The following is a 20,020-nucleotide window of genomic DNA, read 5'->3' as shown; positions in this document are numbered from 1 at the left end:
AGATTAATATGCTAGTCGATGAGTTGAATCAACTCTACATAAATTTATCCACTAACCATTCAGAAACGTCCAGTTTCATTCTAAAAGTTGTAACTTCTTCCTGAGTCTCTCCATCAGTGTTGACTCCGGTTTGAACAATGTAAGGCTGAACACCGTTACTGACAATCCTCATTTTGTCTGCGTGAGATTCTCCAGCTTTGTTGTTGTTGAACAACCAAAGCCTCTTCTGGAAAGCAGGCTGGGAGCAGCAGCTCATTTGCATTTAAAGCAACACACGAAAACAGTGTGTTTTTGCTCACACTCAAATTGGGGCAAATTTGACAAGCTATAATAAATGATCTGTGGGGTATTTTGAGCTGAAACTTTCTGGGGACACCAGAGACTTATATTATATCTTGTGAAAAGGGGCATTATAGGCCCCATTTAAATTATAATATTTCACAATATTACTGTTTTTATTGTATTTTTGATAAAATAAATGCAGCCTTGGTGAGCAGAAGAGACTTCTTTAACATTAAAAAATCTTAACAACCCCAACATTTTGAATAGTAGTACATACATACACATTTGCTAAAGTATACATTTGAAACCCTCCATGAAAATCCAAAGTTAAATTGCAGTCAGACTGATTTTTTTTTTTATTCTTAATTGATAATCTCTTCTTCTCTCTTCTCTGGTCATCATCTGAAGGATAAAGGGATTGGGGCATGAAGGAGAATGAAGAGATGAATAGGGCCAAGCTGTGGGAGGATGGGAAACGAGGGATCAGAAATAAACCTTCGCCTTAATGAGAGAGATACAGCTGTCAATCTACAAGGTTAAACTGGTGTGACCCACAGAGCAAACAGCAAAGTTCTTTCAGAGGAGCTACACAACAGCTTTGATGGGCTTTTTCTGTATCCCTTTTTGTCAGCTTTTGTTACTGAGGATCTGAACAACAGCAGCTCTTTTAGGAGTGTGTTTCTGAATGTGCAGTGATTCTAATACATAAACCTTGTCATGTCCAGTGTTGGGGGTAACGCATTACAAGTAACTTGAGTTACGTAATCAGATTGCTTTTCAAGTAACTAATAAAGTAATGCATTACTTTTTCAATGTACAATAAATTATCTGAGTTACTTTTTCAAATAAGTAACACAAGTTACTTTTTCACATTTATTGACTGATGAGCTGCGTCCTCTACTGTACAGGCGTAAATATGAATTTCCTTCAGCCTGAGGCTTATTCATTTCACTTTTGGTGTGAAAGGGCCTTAACATTTGCCAAAAATAGAACTTAAGCTTTTTTGTTATTAAAAAACAAACAAGCAAGCCCAGCCCAGGTGAGAAAAAGTAATGCAAAAGTAATGTAACACATTAGGCCTACTTTTCATAAAAAGTAACTAACACAATTAGTTACTTTTTTAGGGAGTAGCACAATATTGTAATGCATTACTTTTAAAAGTAACTTTCCCCAACACTGATCATGAAGCCTTGATATGCTAACAGAGGGAAATTATTAGTGTTGCTTGCTGAGACTCATGAAGTGTCAAATCATGAGGCTGATTGAGGAAAGTTGTGCTGTTAAGTTTCATACTCATACTTTACCGTACACTTAATATATAAAGTAAAACTGCGATACAACATACCTCAAAGAATTAGTGAGGTCCGGTTCGCGAACGAATCGTTCTTTTGAACCGGTTCTTTTTAGTGAACCGGTCAAACCAGCTTACCAAATCGGACTGAATCGTTCGAAACAGTTCGCATCTCCAGTAAGCAAACACTAATCCACAAATTACTAAAGTTACTCACTTTTTGACGTGCCTGACACTCCCTCTGCCTCGAAATAAACCAACATCCCGGATTTTTATTCAGTTACTCCAACAGTACACTGACTTTACCTGCTGTGAAGAGAGAACTGATGATGATGAGCACGAGCAGCAGAGCAGCTGATATGAGTGCACATGCGTGGCGTACACGAACGAACGTACAAGGCCTGTCACCGTTCTCGTTCTCGAGTAGAATCGGTTGCAACGGTTTTTGGATCACCAGTACACAACCGAGAGCTGCTTCTTTCGGACATGTCCGATTTGAGAACCGATGAGCTGACGATACTGCGCATGCGTGTAATTTTTCAAGAGGATGAAAAGTACGTTAGTCAAGTTTTGTTGAACATCGGGAAGTGTGATAATATAAAACATATTGGAAATATGTTTATGACTTAATTCAAAATACAAAAAGTTTATCGGTCTTTTCCAAATACACCATAACAGATTAATACCATACAAAATAGCCTACTGTACATAAGAAACTACATGCAACATGAACATTAAATATTTTGTACACAGATCAAACTAATGTTCAGAAATAGTTCTGCAAATTTCTTTTTCTATATTAATGTTATTTAAAAAGCATTACACTAAAAGTTGTGCAGTTGTGCTTTCATGTTAATTTTTTTTTTAAAGATTGGAAACAATTAATTGTAAAACTATCAAACTAAACATTTATTTGTTTCATAAATAATCCATGTACAGCTTATTTAATTTCTAAACAAGGTGATATAAAGATAAAAAAAGACGTAATCAAACTACAGCGAGAGCAAACAAGCGACTCCTTTTGAATCGCTCTCGCGGTTCTCGAGTCTCAATCTCGTTCTCGAGTAGAATCGGTTGCAACGGTTTTCGGATCACCAGTACACAACCGAGAACCGCTTCTTTCGGACATGTCCGATTTGAGCACCGATGAGCTGATGATACTGCGCATGCGTGATTCAGCGTGTGATCTGAAGCTACAGAACAGTATAATGTCTGTCACAGCACCGGTTAACTAGGACAACTGATGCTATGAGAGGACTCGAATGAGGTGCCAATCTGGCGAAACGTAAATTTATTTAATTACAAATAAATCGTAATGGATTATGTATAGTAAGAGGATCATGGTTTCTGCGCTGATGAAGACTAATTTATTCACTTTATAACTGTAAAAACTTGTTTGCACATCACTGCCTGTGTGTTTGGATGCTTTAGATGCAAAAACGTTTCAGATTATAATGATGTTTTAGTTGACTGATGTTATGATTACTGACTTTATATATTTTAATGTGTTAAGTGATTTTTCATCCCGGCCCGCGATACACGACGTCATTGCGTCATTGCGGATGACGTCATTACGTCGGAGCGTAAAAGAACCGGTGAACCGTTTTTTTCAACCGGTTTATTGAAACGAACTGTCTGAAAGAACCGGTTCGCGGAAAAGAACCGAACTTCCCATCACTACAAAGAATACCATATACTGTACTACTTAAGTGGTAGTGTTAAATTTTTTATTGTTTTGTTCTAAATAAGCATTTTAACTCTTTCTAGTGAAAATCTGTACAGTAGGAATGGTTTGGACAGCTTCCTGTAGAGATGATGGGAATATTTGTATGACAGGCAGACACACTCACAAGCTAGTAGAGAAACCATCTGGAGGGGGGAGATCATTGCTAAGATACGGTTGACTAGGAGATGGCAGGTTGCTAGGTAACATGGATGATGCAATAAGTGACTGATATGGAATGGAAATGTTTGGGAGAAAAAAATTTTTGTGTTGCAAATATCTGATGACTGTGTGTGTGTGTGTGTGTGTGTGTGTGTGTGTGTGTGTGTGTGTGTGTGTGTGTGTGTGTGCTTGTTTTTGTGATAATTGAGGACACAAATTTGTATAATGACATGGGTATTACACTGGTATTACGATGTAACATTAAATATGAGGACGAGTCCTCATATTTAAAAAAAAATAGCTTTAAAAACATATTAAACAATGTTTTATTAAAAAACGTAAAAATGCAGAATGTTTTCTGTGATGTGTAGGTTTAGGGGTAGGAGTAGTGTAGGGGGAGAGAATGTACAGTATAAAAACCATTACGCCTATGGAATGTCCTCACTTTGATAGCAAAACAAACCTGTGTGTGTGTGTGGTATTGTAGTCCAATGTGAAAACAAAATATCAAATCAGCAGCACACAAACTCCCCCACAGTAAGATGGTTTGGTCCGATGACTTCATGTTGGCTGGGGATGGAGGGTAAAATGCAATTTGTTTGAATAATCCTTGGATTTAATGCTCCATAATCCATGAAAAATCCTTTCAGAATTACTGCAGGGGTTGAGATTTACAGAGTGTGTGCATCTTGCTGTGTGTGTTTTGTAAACTGTACAGGAGGTGTGAGAGAGTGAGTACGCATGAGTGAGAGAGTGTATAAAAATCTATTTATGTGTGAGTGAGAGAGACTTAATATAAACCCTTACAGATGTGTTTAAATGAAACCCTCATCTAGCAGGATTATGTTGAGGTGCTGACAGTTTCCATGCCTGAGGATTCTGCTGCCTGTATGTGTAGATATGCTTTATTTAATAAGTCTGTTACAGGAATATGACTCAAAGGAATATTTAACCTAGTATTTTGGAAGCTTTTTTCAGTACATCCTTTTTTGCCCCCTCAAGGATATTTCAATCATACAGTGAAGAGTAACCCATCCACCAATCTATCTTTCTAAGGCAAAGGAAAAGTGTTAGTCATGTGATCAAACCATTAAAGTATTAGAGGTCAGAGCAGCTTTACTAAGTGATCAGACCAGTGTTATTTTAGTATCATTGACACTAAATTGTAAATTACTATGACAGTTTTTGCTAATATTTTGAATTAGATTTTTTTTTTTTTTCATTTTAATTTTAGTTAAAGATTTAGGAAATGTATTATGTTTTTGTTATTTTTATTCGTTTTGTTTTAAATATGTCTATATAGTTTTTATTTTTATAATTTTTATAACTTTTTATAACTTTATTTTACGTTTCATTTTTAGTTTATTTCATTTTAGTTATTTTAGTACTTCAACTAAAACTAAATGAAAATAGGAAATGTATCTGAAAAAAAAACACATTACATTTTATTTCAGTTAATGTTTATTTCATTTCAAGAAATGAAAATGTTTATATGGTTTTAGTTTATAATTTACAATTATAACCCATTTTCATCAGCTGGATCATAAAGTCAGGTTATGTAAGGAATAATTGACGACAGGTCATTGAATTATTACAAAATAATGCACACCTGAGGTGGTAATGCGAAGCGGAGCACCGTTATTACCTCGCTGGTGAGAAATGTCATGTAGCTTTTAAGTTGCTAAACTATTTTACTGATTAATTCGTCAGAGCAGCGCTGACAACACGTTTCTGTGCGAGTGTGTGTCTGTACAGTATGTGTGTGTGTTTGAGTGAGAGCGGGAGAAAAAGAGTATGACCTTTCAGGACATATTTTGTGGCAAAAATCATGACAATAATTGTTGTTTTTACTCTATTGTTTACTATATTTATTTGCTTGGTCAGTGTCGTTGTGTTTTTTGTGTTTTTTTCTTTTGCGGTTGTAGGCTGTAAGAACCTTATGAAATGAAATCATTTGGTGATATGGAACTGTAATGCGATCATTTAATTTTTTTCTTCAAGACATGAAAAGGTAGATGGTCTAATTTGAATCTGAAAAGAAAGACTGAATAGCGATAACCAATTGTTAGTTCGCCAGACTAGTTCTTGAGACGCAGTCTTATCTTAGCGGTTATGTTTATGCAGCTGGCCCCTGATCTAAAGGACATGATGTAAATGTTTAGTTTATGCATGGGATTTTGTGTTTGTTTAGAGGTGCAGTGCACTAATATTTAGTAGTGTCTAAGTTGTAACATAGTGGCAATTCATGCAACATCTAGTATATGTTGTAATGCTGGTGCAAGTGGACCTTGTGCTGGCAACTAAAAGGTGGTATAGCTAACTAACATTTTTAAAGATTTTATAGATTATATATGTATTTCGTTCTCACTTCTCATAGTGTGATTTTCTCTCTCTCCCTTATTTCTCATTCATGTCTTCATTGTGTTGTCTATCTGAAATTTGTCCTTCACAGTTGCACAGTCCTCCCCCCATATTCTTGTATTCTCAGTAGTATCACTATCTCTCTCCATGACTAAGCACATCACTGTGCTCGTGACATTCTACAAATGAGCTTCGAGACTCTCCAGGAAACTAGAGCGTGTCTTCTATCCTTCTTTCTCTTTCTTTCACTCCTACACTGTTAAAACGGATTGTAATTTCAACAGAAAAGAATGCAGAATGATACTTATAAAAACAGTTAACTGTAAGTTACCTTGCCATATATCATATATAAAATCATATTAGGTTTATGAGGACAGTAAATTTATCTTAAAAATGTAAAAAGTATGAATTATAATAATTTGAGGTGAAAATCTATATTGTATTCATAAGACAATGCATGCAGTTTTACAATAAAAAAGGTAAAAATAAAAGTGGAAAAACCTGTAAAATTACGTTCCTAGATCATATTTAAAGGGATAGTTCACCCAAAAATGAAAATTGATTTACTCACAATCAAGCTATCCTAGGTGTATATGACTGTCTTCTTTCAGACAAACACAATCAGAGTTATATTTAAATTTATCCTGGCTCTTCTAAGCTCGAATGGGGCTTGAGATTTTGAAGCCCAAAAAAGCACATCCATCCATCATAAAAGATAACCAAATAAGTAGCAAAAGATAACCGGCTCCAGGGGGTTAATAAAGGCCTTTGTAAGCGAAGCGATGGGTTTTTGTAAGAAAAATATCAGTATATAAAACTTAAACATATAAACAAGTCGAATTCTGGCGGAAGAGTGACCTCTGACCTGATGTATGACGTAGATGTAGGAGTATCGTAAGCTTTGACGCCTCTCACGGTTCAAACAAATAGGGCTGGGCAACAAACTCAAGCTCCTCTTCTCTTATATCGAAATCCTCTGACATTTCTCTTTAAAAATTCTCATTTTAGACTTCTAATTCGTGACCGTATCCTCTGCGCTTCCGCGTTCATCATTGCGTCATGCATCGGATCATAGGTCACTCTTCCGCCGGACAGTCGTCTGCCAGAAGCCAGTGATTCTAGTTTATAAAGTTATAAATATGGATGTTTGTCTTACAAAAAAACATCGTTTCACTTCACGAAGGCCTTTATTAACCCCCTGGAGCCGTGTGGTTAAAAGCCATGTGGCTTTTATAATGGATGGATGCGTTTTTTTGGGCTACAAAATCTTGAGCCCCATTCACTCCCATTATAAAGCTTGGAAGAGCCAGGATGTTTTTTAATATAACTTCTTTTTTTGTTCGTCTGAAAGAAAATAGTCATATACACCTAGGATAGCTTGAGGATGAGTAAATCATGGGATCATTTTTATTTTTGGGTGAACTTTCCCATTAAGGAGTGTATTTTATTTAAATAGTTAATATAATAGTCTTATATTCGTTGTCAAATATAAGTTACATTTTGTATTTTTACGTCTGTGTATTATAGTGGTTATCAGTGTATTTTAAGAAGATTTTAGTAGGCTAATGTGCAAATCAGTTATGAATGATTCATTACAATCCTTCTGATCATCAACTTAACACTTGCCAGTATAGTAAATTAACAGGACGAATCACATGGAGTGAATCTATGGACTGTTTCCAATGCAAACAAAACATTTCTGTCACACACAATGTTAAACGATTAATACAGCGGTTCATTTGTTAATCACTTTAGTTGATTTTAAATACATATTAAGGGTGCGTGGCCTACTCTGCAGGGCTACATTTACTTTCATCTTACTTTTTTCTTACACTTTGTTTATGTCAAGAGACAAACAGGTTCTTTCTTTTTTATATTTTGCAGTTCTTTATGTCTTCCTATTCTGTCTTCCTGTTTTGATTTGTTTTTTCTCACTGAAACCAGGCTTATTAGTGGAATCAATCTTGGTGGTTTTGTCTTGAGCCATTAAGCAACATCCCAGAACACCATAGAAACAACAAAGAACACGCTAGCAGCGCCACGGCAACGCATTTTAAAGCACTCAGCAACACTCTGATTCCAGACATCTCAGTGGCAGGATTTCACACATTCTCTCTTTCACACACATGCTCTTCAGTGTAATCCAGCGTGTCTCTGTAATCCTGATCAGATGGCCATCATTCTAAAGCTGATCTCTCTACAATCCTGTGCACATTAGTTTAAGTGCAGGGGCAGCAGGGTCAAAAGGTTACATTATATATATACATATACTGAAGAGCACATGGAAATCAGCATAAAGTCTCTGATTCCATCCATGACGTGTAAAGTGACCAGCCAGATTTCATTTTCTGTGTTGTCTTAAATCAGTTATACCAAAATAGACTGGCATGGGGAAAAATGGTGCAGCAGTCATCAAGGTTATCTTAAAAACGTGAGTCAATGGAGCAGCTTACGCTGAATAAACTGCTGTTACTATGTGGAAACAGCTTGTATGATTTGATTTGAAGGTGTCAGGGTCATTATTGATTGTCTTATAGGGCACACATGATCCAGTAACTCTGCAGAAGTCAAGTGTTTAAAATTTTGATAATTTCATTAAAATTGTTACAAATAGGATATATTTAGCTTTCTACATTTTTGCTGTTTTGTGAATTGTGTATCATTTGTATTACTGATAATTTCATAACTGAGAAGACAGTTACAGATGTGTTGTGGAATATTAGGGAAGCCACAGGAGGCCGTGCTTTTTTGTTTTGTTGTCCTGATTACAGTATTTTTGTAATGGTACTTTTTTTCCAAATAGTATTATATACTTTTTCAGCAATTGTGGAAAAAAAAAAAAAAAAAAAAAAAAAACAAATGGCAGGTTTGCATTGTGATCCACCCCATATTGTAGTGTGACATTATGCCCCGCTATAGGGTCAACATGTAAGTGAACTGTGTCCTTTGGATTATAATGGTGGAAAGTTCATTAGCTTTTTTTTATGCATAAGTAATTTCCGTTCTTGGAATCTGATTGGTCGAGCAGAATTCCAAGAGAGCCGATATAACAGGCCGCTGTTTGTATCACTCCAGTTGTCTGTTTGTTCCAGACAGACTGTCTGTCTATGTATTAATGACTCTTTCTGCAAGGTACGTTGATATACGCACGTCCTGATTTTGCAGAGTTAGACACATTCCTGAGACAGCATATTTTGTTGATCCTGGAACAACATTCCCATCTGAAAATGTAGTCCTAACCATATCCCCACCCCTAAACCTAATCCTACCCAAGTTATCCCTAAAATCAGAGGGAAATGATAGGTGAATAACACTGATGTAGAAGCACCTAATCTTGATTGTAAACATAAACTTGACATAAACTGTAAACTTGTCTCTCAAATCTCACTGGTTGATTGGAATGTTGATCCAGGAACATGTCGCACTTGGTAATATCAGGTTCTGCACGTTGATACGCCAGTAGTTGGCGACAAATCACTGTGTTTATGAGTAAGTCTGCTGGTACTCATGGCCTGTCTTACTACTTAATTGTAGCCACAACATCAAGGTTTGTGTCTGTACAGAAATTCACTTTCAAAAGCAAAGCCACTCTGAGCAAAACACTGTTAAAAATGTTGCTTATGGGAAGTCTTAATTCATTGGTAGAATTGTCAGTTGCATGTATAGAGTATACAGTACTGTATGTATATTGTGTCATTTGAATCATTTAGACATTAACTTTTAATTTTGTTTTTCAGATGAATCGGCCCATTCAAGTGAAGCCTGCAGACAGTGAGGGGAAAGGAGGTAAATCATCTGTTATTCACATGTTTATTTGGCTTATTTGATATACACATACACTACCGTTCAAAAGTCTGAGGTCGATAAAGACTGTTTTTTTTTTTTTTTTAGTTTACAATTTTTAATTATTTAAAAAATTTATACCCAAGGCTGCATTTCTTTAATTAAAATACAGTATAAACAGTAATATTGTGAACCTTTTTCTTTTGTAATATATTTTAAAATGTCATTTGATGCTAAGCTGAATTTTCAGCATCATTACTCCAGTCTTCAGTGTCACATGATCCTTCAGAAATCATTCTAATATGATGATTTGCTGCTCAAGAAACATTTATGATCATTATCAATGTTGATAATGTCAATGTTTAAAAGTGTGAAAATGTAGAAAGTTTTCTGTGATGGGTAGATTTAGGGTTGGGGGATAGAATATACAGTTTGTACAGTATAAAAATCAATATGTCAATAATCAATAATAAATCAATAAGTCCCCATAAAACATAGAAACCCAACATGTGTGCACGTGCATCAGTGTTTGTGTAAATTTAAAAAAATACCATTTGCTCAATATTAAATATATATTTTATTCACCAGTGCATTTTATTACTCTGAATATTGGTTCTAATACATACAAATTACCTACTTTTTTCTAATTTTACATAATAATACATACTGGCTCTAAAAGTAACACTCTGGACAAAAATACATTAAATGGTAAAATACAGTTAAAACCAACACTTAAAATAATGCTCTTAAAGTATATTTAGTAAAAAGAACAGAAAATAAATGGAATAGCAAAGGCCACAGTAAACAGGTGTTTACAAGTCAATAAAATCCTACTTTACATTAAAATGGAGATACACAAGTCTCATCCTGTATGAGGTTTTGATGAGACAGTCAACAGAGTTGATGCACTGTAAACATTACAAAGATTGTCTTCCTTCCAAAGCACACAAATTAACATTAAACAAGCTTTGATTTGTCACAGGTGAGGGGGGAAATAAATAGACATTTTAGACATCTATTTCTTTCTGTCAAAAAAATAAAAATATATATATATAGAATTATGGCAGCACAATGAACTAGATTACCAAAATGCCAATATACTATAAAAGACTAAAAGATGTAAGGAGAAGTCAAGTACCATATTAATTTCACTGTCCATATTGGGTGATAAAAATACACTATTAATCAACAGTCTTTTACAGTAAAGTAACATGAAATGCTGGAGTGAACTACACCGTTTAGATGTATATGTGGTCCCGCTTGTATATTAAATTTCATGACGATCAAATGTGTAATAGTTCTTAAAGGCCCCACTAACCATTAATCAAAATCTCTTTACTTTGCAGTTCATTTTGCAGTAGAAATGCTGTGAAACCTCAACATGAGCCTGGTGTTGTAGTAATACTGTTTTGCTTGAGCAGGCAGTGTCAAACAGGCCTAGATCTTTACAGGCCTCGTTCTGGCAGATTAAAAAGGCTTGGTGGTGGAAGACTTATTTCCTGTGGTGTCGCTCTCCTGAACAGGGTGATTGACCATTAACTGACTTTCATTTTTGGGTGATGTTGTGTTGTCATTGTCGATGGTGCCATCGTCACTCTTCTGCACATGATAACTGGCTGTAGCTGGTGTGGATTGACCATTGCTTGGTTTGGAGGTGAGACAATACAGCTTATAAAGAAGTATCACAACAACTAAAATAAGGATGCATGAGAAAATGCCAAAAACGATGGCAAGTGTCTTATAAAAACTGAGAGTTTGTGCTTCATTGGAGTTGGAGTCTGTTTGGTTTCCTGGACTGGAGCGCTTCTCTGTGTGAATCAAAGAGCAGATTGCTTTTTTTTAGAGTGAAAATGAGAGGCAAAATTTACCAGATCGTCATTATGCCAAAGTTGACAAAATGAAAAAAGAAAAATTAAAAATGAGAAATTTGACCATATGATGCAAGTGAAAAATAAGATTCAGATTGACTTTCCCAGACTTACCGTTCACATGTAACAGATAGGTGTGTGGGTATCCCTTAGTCGTTTCGTCATCCGTTAAGCAGAGGTATAATCCGGCATCTGTCTTGCGAACTTCAGTGATGGTCAAAGAAAGATTACCGGTTTTGAGGCAGTTCTTCTCCAGTGATACTCTTCTCTCGTAGCCTTTGCCAGGGATTATGGTTCCATCTTTCTTATAGTGCAAAACTATTTCATCTTTATGCAGCCACGTCACATCATTGACATTGGCTGCATAACAGTCGAGGGTGATGTTGTGCATCTCTGCCATATACACTTTTACTGCATCTGTAAGGGAATATTTTAAACCAAAATCAGTTGCTGATCATGTGCTGATGCTGCTCACACATCGACTCAAGTAACTCTTTTATAGGAATCAGATACAGTAAAGACTTACATAAAACATCCAGTTTAAGTGCTTTTTTAACCCCATTACAGAAGAACTCATAGGGCCCACTGTCAGTGTATTTAGGTGAGTTGAGAAGCAGGTGGTTTTCTTTACATATGTATTCTTCATGAAAACCTTTTTCAATCTGGCAGATCTTGTTTTGGTATGTAGCAATAGTTGCATCTGTGGGGAAACTCTTTCTCCATTCAGCTCTCTCACAGCTGCTGCCATTACCGAGGAATGTATATGGTGGTGTGTTTACTAACACAAAGTCAGTTTTAATACCCTGGGAAAAAGCTTCTGAAACAAAAACCATACAAGAGACAGTTTTAATGATCTGTGTGTGTGTGTGTGTGTGTGTGTGTGTGTGTGTGTGTGTGTGTGTGTGTGTGTGTGCAGAAATGACCTACCATACAAATTAACAACAAAAATCATAAGTAGGAAAGCCAGTTTCAGAGTATTCTTCATCGTGGCGTTCCGCTGAAACAATATCTTACACCCAGACTGAGTTATGGCATGTACCCAAGTGCAGTTTATTCAAATAAATGACATAAATCATTCAAAATAAACGACAATTATAGGCAAGGAACAAACGGCATGAACGGAAAAAAACAACAAGGAAACGGGAAACAGGAAACAGGAAAATCACTAACTGGAAGAATAAACTTCAAAATAAAAGACATAACAAAAGGCATAACAAAAGACATCAATTCAAAACATAACTTGAACAAAACTTAAACATGACAACACATAAGCAAGTATTGTTATATGTCAGTCATGCTGCTCAGCTTCAAAAACAATCAACATACAGTGCAATGATTTATATCACACATGATGATCACATTTGTTTTAGATGTATAAGGTCCATCACTGTTTCTACTTAATCTGCTGTTTTTAATGAAAAGATGACAGATTTGGTACCTGCATTTTTTTTTAGCATGACCAAGAACTTTGAGAAAGAAAATATTTTTTTTGTTTGTTTGTTTGTTTTTTTTTTTAATGCAACACTCTGTTTTAATACTATTTTTCATGCACATCCATGTTAGTGGCTCCACACTTCTGTATTTCACTCTGACAGGAACTGGTGTGTGGATTAAACTTGGTATTAAAATTCAGATGTTGAGCTTTCCTTTTGAAGATCTGTCAATAATAAGTGTTCTCTTTATCCATCAATCTTTATTGCCTTTATATTATTAAAGATAATGCCTATGTAAGAGTAGGGAATAACATAGAGATGTTGAGGCACACATCCAAAGAGAGAGAGGCCTTGTCCCATCAGACAGCTATGGCAAGCCATTTAAACATTTATTGTTTGACACTAATCTGACACTTTTTTTTTCTGATAGAATCCTTAATATTTATACAAATCACCCTGACTTCAAGCCTAATGATTGATTGCACATTTATTTATCATTTTCTAAAATTACAATTTAATCCAAATGATGTAGTGCTGATATTGCGCTTTCGGCTGCGATCTTCTGTCAGAGGCAAGGATGAATAGAGGCTGGATCTAAATGAAGCAGTTAATTTTTAATGAACACTCAAAGCAAAATAACGAACTCTCAAGAAATCAGAATACAAACACGCAGCAAAAGAACAACCATTAAACAATATGAGATTAGACAAAGAACTCTTCAAACTCAAAAGGCTATATATATAGGATAATCAAAGGGAGGACAACAAGAATCAGGTGTGGCAGATTAATCAAACAATGAATAACCATAGACACTAATGCAAATGTGAAAACCAAGGAAACAGGGAAAAATCAGGACAGACGCCACAGGAGCGCAAGCGCTTGTGAATGGCCCCTAAAGCACGTCAAAACTCCACAAAGTACAACAAGCGTATCGATGACAACACTAGTTTGAACAGCATACACACCGGGGCATTTGACTTTTATCACATAAATAAAAATGCCTACCTTTACAACAACAACACCGAAAGTGGACTTGCGCTGAGGAGTAGAAGGAGCACACTGCAAAGGTCACAAAATGACGTCACACTCTGTGTGTATGTTTTAAAAAACATAATTTAACATATAAATAACATGTTTTGATAGCCCACTTAAAGTGTTTATTACAAATAAATTACTACATGCTGAAAATAAATAAATGTAAATGAACAAAAATTTGCGTTGCATTTACAATCCTGTGAAAACACTTCCCGTGTCCCTGAATGTCAGTAAATTCATAAATTTTCCTTTTTAAAAAGCTTACTGCTTACATAAGTTCAGATGGTCTTCCAGGTTTATGGAATCGCACACACAGACCAGCCACAGGTCATGTGACTATCACTGAAAACTGAGACACGCACAGCAATTGATTACTGGATTTACATTTCACTTTAAGAAGTGTTTTCTCAACATTGCAACACTGCATATCTAATCAACTCCTGACAAGCACATTAAGTATTATTTGAATTATCACTCAATGAGTTATTTAACCACGTATTGCTGTATTTGGAAGGCTTTTGTCTTCAAAAAATATTAAAATGTACAAATTTACATAATTTCATATTTACATGCAATGCAGGGATTCCACAACTTTTTTGTAAGCTGAAGTTCTTTGACCTAATATATTTACTTGAAGTACCCGCCGATAAGTTAATAAGTTAGGTTAATAATCAAATTAAGTCAACAATAATAATAATAATACATTTTAAAAAATAGTTCACAGTTCTCTCATGTCAGTTGTCACATAATAAATAAAATATTTCATCCTTTTTAAGTAAGTGTATTATTTAGATTTTTGTAATGTAATATTTAATGCACTTCATGTTGTTGATAAAGACTGGAATATATTTTCTTTCTCTTTGTTTTTTTTATATCAATATGGTACAAGATTATTCTATTCCATTCAATGTGATAAACGAGTTAGGTGAAAAGTAATCTGAAAGTAATCAAAAAGCAGTCCGATTATATTACCTTAAATGTGTAATGCAATGGATTACGTTACTAACTACAATTTTTGTCACGTAAAAGTAACCCAGTAACTGACTACAATTTGTAAGTAATCTACCCAGCACTGTATATATATATATAGATATTAACCTTCTGGATAAATATAATAAGTAAAGTAAGATTTTAGTAAGAAAGTAGATAATCACACATCTGATATATATGGAAGCTTGTTTCCACCACTGAATAAAAAATAAAAAAGGTAATTGCGACTTTTTATCTCACAATTCTGAGAAAAGAAGTCAGAATTCAGAGATAAAAAGTCGCAATTACCTTTTTTATTTTTTATTTAGTGGCGGAAATAAACTTCCATCGATATTTTTGTTTATTCATCACAATAGTATCTTAGGAGGCCCAAATTCACAGCATTTATAATGATACAGACTCCGATATAGAAAGACGGTTCACTCCTATTAGTTATGAATGGGAGAAACTGCAACGTGCAAAATGGTGGAATATGTCCCGCCTTCTAAGTAAAAGAGCCAATCGCTGATTGACAAAGTCACTGCAGCTGCCGTTAGAAGCTCCAGTTCCCATAGAAACCCGAGACTCGTGTTTAGGACTGCACATGCGCATTGGCTGATCTAACCTGAAAAATAACCTTTTAACACTATTTGAGCATAAGAAACAACATTTGTGGGACGGTTCATGTCAGATTTTGTTGCTGATTTCAAATATGTTATTTAATTGTGAGTTTGCCAAGCAGTTTATGAGCAGTTCAGGATTCCCACATTCAAATAGATAGGACTTGATCTTGGATGAACGAAATAGCTGCCCGGAGGCATTGCAAATATGGCTGTCGAGTGAACAGACTTTCTTTGAAAGGGACTTTGTTAATACCCAGTTGATTTTTGTTTATGACAGCCACAAGGCGCTAACCATATGTCTAGAAATTATTGTAAAGTAATATGGCAATTGGGCCGTATTTTATTATTAGGGAGAACGCTCAGTGCTTATGGTTGTTACAGCCCTGCACAGCCTTGAATATGATTTGCTATTTGCTAGTGAAACAGAATTGGTATTACATTGGATGACATTGCCATTCTAGAGAGCACTGGTGAGTCATCAATATTCTAGTTGATACAATATATTTCAGTTTTCCTACACTATTAAAAATAAAGGTTCCACAAAGGTGTTTTTGCAGTGGTGCTATAGAACCATTTTTGTTCTCTTAATGCCTTTTCAGTGAACAGTTCTTAAAAGAACCATTTATTTTTCTTAGTGTGAAGAACACATTCAAATTCTAAAGAACCTTTTTGCACTTTAAAGAACATTGTGTGCATTGGAAAGATTCCATGGATGTTAGAGGTTCTTCATGGAAACATCAATGCCACTAAAGAAGCTTTATTTTGAAGAGTGTAGAGCAGATGTACATGTTGAATGTGAAATGTGATTACAGGCCTATGAGTTAGAATGTTTGCTAAATTATATATATACATCGCCAACCATCTAAAAGAATGTTTCAACAGTGATAAACGGCTGTTAAACTGACCCTAGCAATGCTTTTAAAATTTAGCAAAGGATTTTTTTCTCATAATGCAATAAAACAAAACACAGCATCATCCTGCCCTCTGCTGGAGGCTGATGGGACTGCAGCTTTGTTGACTTAATAAACCGATATACTTCACCAGAACTTGGAAATGAAATAAAGTCAGATACATGATGTTGAACAACTGATCATGAGCATTTCTCCCTCTCTCACTCTTTTCAGAGGACAGAAAGCTGTTTGTGGGGATGTTGGGAAAGCAGCAGTCTGATGAGGACGTCAGGAAGATGTTTGAACCGTTCGGCAGTATCGATGAGTGCACAGTGCTGAGAGGACCTGACGGCACCAGCAAAGGTCTGTTAACAAACACCTGCGTGAGAGACTGTGTGTTAACAAACACAAACTCATTCTGATGTTTATGATGTTTTCACAGGTTGTGCGTTTGTGAAGTTTCAGAGTCACTCAGAAGCCCAGTCTGCCATTAACAGTCTTCACGGGAGCCGGACTCTGCCTGTGAGTGTGTGCTCCGCTCTCCTCTCGTTCTCTCCTCCTCTCCTGTCAGCTGTTATCTGTGTCTGTCTGTCTGTCGACAGGGCGCCTCCTCCAGTCTGGTGGTGAAGTTTGCAGACACAGAAAAGGAGCGAGGTCTCCGGCGCATGCAGCAGGTGGCCTCACAGCTCGGCATCTTCAGTCCAGTGACGCTCAACTTTAATGCATATAATGCCTACACACAAGCAGTGAGTAAACACACACAGCAGTGAAATAATTTAATAAAATATTTTTAAGATTCCATGTTTTTAATTAATCTTTTCCTTCACTATAGGTGTGCGAGTGACAAATAAATTTTAAAGTATGAACATTTCGTTTCATGTAGCAAGATGAGCACTTAAAATCTGAATTCTTAATAATTAATTATAATAGAATTAGCAAAATGCTGTTGAAGTGTTGAAGTTGGGCAGCGTTAACTCTTTCCTCTTTCTCTGTCGCAGCTGGTTCAGCAGCAGGCTCTGGCGGCACAGTCCGCCTACTTGTCTCCCGTCGCAACAGTTGCAGCGGTGCAGATGCAGCAGATGGCAGCACTCAATGCAAATGGTATCATAGCCACGCCCATCGCCCCAATCACACCATCTTCTGGTAATTACCACCATTACCATACTGGCAGCATTACAGGAAATAGATCTGAATGCCATTATAATATAATGTTACTTTACAATATCAACAATTAAATAAAAATGTATTATAGTTTAAATTGATATAAAATGCAATTAGCTGAACTTTAGAGTGCTTTTTTTAACCCACTGATTAAGGACTTAAGTACATCTTTTTATGTAATTTCATAATTACTTCTATCAATTGAAATATGGTTAAAGTGTACTGCGAATACTGACAAGCATTTATGGTAAACTAAAATATACTCTAATGTCATTTCTATTGAAACTTATAGGTCATGCACTTATGTATACACTGCGTGCATAATTATTATGCAAGTTGATTTTCTTATATTTTTTTTCCAAGCACATTTTACCAATTCCTAACCACATTCATCTTAATAACTACTATTAATTTGTATTTAATCATTTATAAGTGTTATATAATTGTTCATAAAATGAAAAACACCTTATATTCAGGTGTGCATACTTATTAGGCAGTTTTTTTTTGTACTGGCAAAATGAGCCAAAAAAGAGATTTAACTCCAACTGAAAAGTCAAAAATTATTAAACGTTAATGTGAAGGATGCAATATTAATGCAGTACTAGAAACTGCAAAGTTAAGGCATGACCAATGGACATTAAAATGCTCTAGTTGGGTCAGCAGGGTCAGACAAAAACAGGTAGAGAAGAAAAGACACATGTTAACTGCAAAAGAATTAAGGTGAAGAATTAAGTGTGAAACCATCAGGAACCCTTTAGTCTCCAGCGCCACCATTTTCCAGAACTGCAACCTACGTGGAGTCTCCAGAAGTACAAGATGTCTGGATCTCAGAGACTTAGGTTAGGTAAAGAATCCTAAAATATGACCCCTACTTAATAAGAATCACAAGCTGAAGTGTAGTGAAATACATGAAGACTGTTTTTTTTTATAGGCTTTATAGACAGAGAGATTGTGGTGCTGGTCCTTCAAGAGTCACTCTCATCCTCTTGTACCACTGTTTGAAGAATTTATCTTCCAGAATCTGGCAGTAAGGTGTGGGAGTTCATTTTTAGTCCATCTCCTATCCTGAAAAGTCTGTCTTGCAGATATGGAATAAAAATTATCTTTCAAAACTTACTGCCAGATTTTACTAGTCACATCAAAATCAAAATATAAGTGACACGAACTGCTTTGAGACTTGGGTTGAAGATCCAAATGCAGCTTTATTAGGGCAACCCAGAATCATAATCCATAAAACAGGCAAAAGGCCAAAACACAAAGCAGATAATCCAACAAGACAACAGGGCAGAAAAACACAGGCAAACAGGGAAATCAGGCAGAAAGTCAAAACCAAAATATTTGCATTTAATAATTTAACAGATGCTTTTATCCAAAGTGACTTACAAATGAGAACAATAGAAGCAATCAAATCAACAAGAGGGCAACAGTATGTAAGTGCTGTGTCAAGTCCCAGTTATTCTAGCAAAATTGCACATAGCAAGGCGTTTTTAAAAAAAAAAAAATAAATAAATAATAACTAGAGAAACAGAATAGAAATAGTAAAAGTACGTACTTGTATTAATTGGTCAAGTGTTGACGAAAAAGATGTGTCTTTAGTCGTTTTTTGAAAAACATTGGTAACCAGGGGAAGAGCACCCAGAAATGCAGTCACCGCACGCGTCAGCAGAGCGTAAGCAGCGTGTATTTTTTTTCAGCACCCATGTTAACAGATGAGAGCATTCATACCGCACGCAGAGGCTGTGCGGCAGCGTGTAGCAGGAGCAGAGCAGAAGCAGCAGTGCCGCGATCGTTTCGGCGCTGGGTCTATTTTTGATGCGCTGCTGACGCTCAGTTAAAGTGAAAGTACACTTTTGATGGACAAAATAAATGATTTCACACAAAAAGTGCTCAAAATGCACAGAATAAGCATATCTAGTGTGTTTTAACAAGAACTGGAGTATGTCAGGAAAGAAAGTTAATATTAAAAACATATTTAAACTTGTTTTTAATAATTCAGTTTGGGTTAAAGTATGGTGTATTATAAAAAACTAAAGCAAACTAGCCAGAAAATATGATATATAAACATTATTTTAGTTATTACACAGACAGCTCTATAGGCTCTAACACTACCCAAATCGAACCCGAGTTTGCTGACTTTTTTCGCTGTTTGCCATCTTGTAAATGTGCACGTGGCAGATGATGTAAAACACAAAGCTTACCTCATTCGTGTGCAGCAATGGATGACACAAGGCTTTTATTTATTTTTTATTTATTTTACGTTTATATGCGAGTGTTGTACACCTCCCCATGTTAACAAACTTTCAAGACTATCAAGTTTATGAATGACCAACTTATAAAAACAAATTTATAGCGGTTTTGTAAAGAAATGCTCACTTTATATGCAGCTTGGAGCCGCTGCTGTGACGCTGTACAAACACTTACAAGCAGTGAATACTCACG

General features: G+C 35.7%; 2 protein-coding genes across 6 annotated transcripts in view; one reads left to right on the top strand and one right to left on the bottom strand.

Annotated features, from left to right (window-relative positions):
* Positions 1-20,020, top strand: part of celf3b (cugbp, Elav-like family member 3b) — a 47,930-nt gene that overhangs the window by 10,750 nt on the left and 17,160 nt on the right. For all 4 annotated transcript variants that reach the window (XM_051865824.1, XM_051865823.1, XM_051865822.1 and 1 more), the window contains exons 4-8: positions 9,557-9,605; positions 16,655-16,783; positions 16,863-16,942; positions 17,023-17,166; positions 17,419-17,563. In XM_051865824.1, coding sequence (XP_051721784.1) covers positions 9,557-9,605; positions 16,655-16,783; positions 16,863-16,942; positions 17,023-17,166; positions 17,419-17,563 — 547 coding nt within the window. The remainder of the gene's footprint in view (positions 1-9,556; positions 9,606-16,654; positions 16,784-16,862; positions 16,943-17,022; positions 17,167-17,418; positions 17,564-20,020) is intronic.
* LOC127497396 (uncharacterized) lies at positions 10,167-12,632 on the bottom strand. 2 transcript variants are annotated; one of them, XM_051865827.1, is made up of 4 exons: positions 12,398-12,632; positions 11,997-12,284; positions 11,585-11,887; positions 10,167-11,410 (listed from the first exon to the last, which is right to left on the bottom strand). In XM_051865827.1, exons 1-4 carry the CDS (start codon positions 12,453-12,455, stop codon positions 11,070-11,072), a joined length of 990 nt encoding a protein of 329 aa, XP_051721787.1. In that variant the 5' UTR covers positions 12,456-12,632; the 3' UTR covers positions 10,167-11,069. The 2 variants fall into 2 exon arrangements, with proteins under 2 accessions (XP_051721787.1, XP_051721785.1); XM_051865825.1 differs by having other exon boundaries at positions 11,997-12,287; positions 12,398-12,631.

This window comes from Ctenopharyngodon idella, chromosome 16 (assembly GCF_019924925.1).
Source record: "Ctenopharyngodon idella isolate HZGC_01 chromosome 16, HZGC01, whole genome shotgun sequence".
Taxonomy (NCBI): domain Eukaryota; kingdom Metazoa; phylum Chordata; class Actinopteri; order Cypriniformes; family Xenocyprididae; genus Ctenopharyngodon; species Ctenopharyngodon idella.
This window is presented reverse-complemented; position numbering and strand designations above follow the sequence as displayed.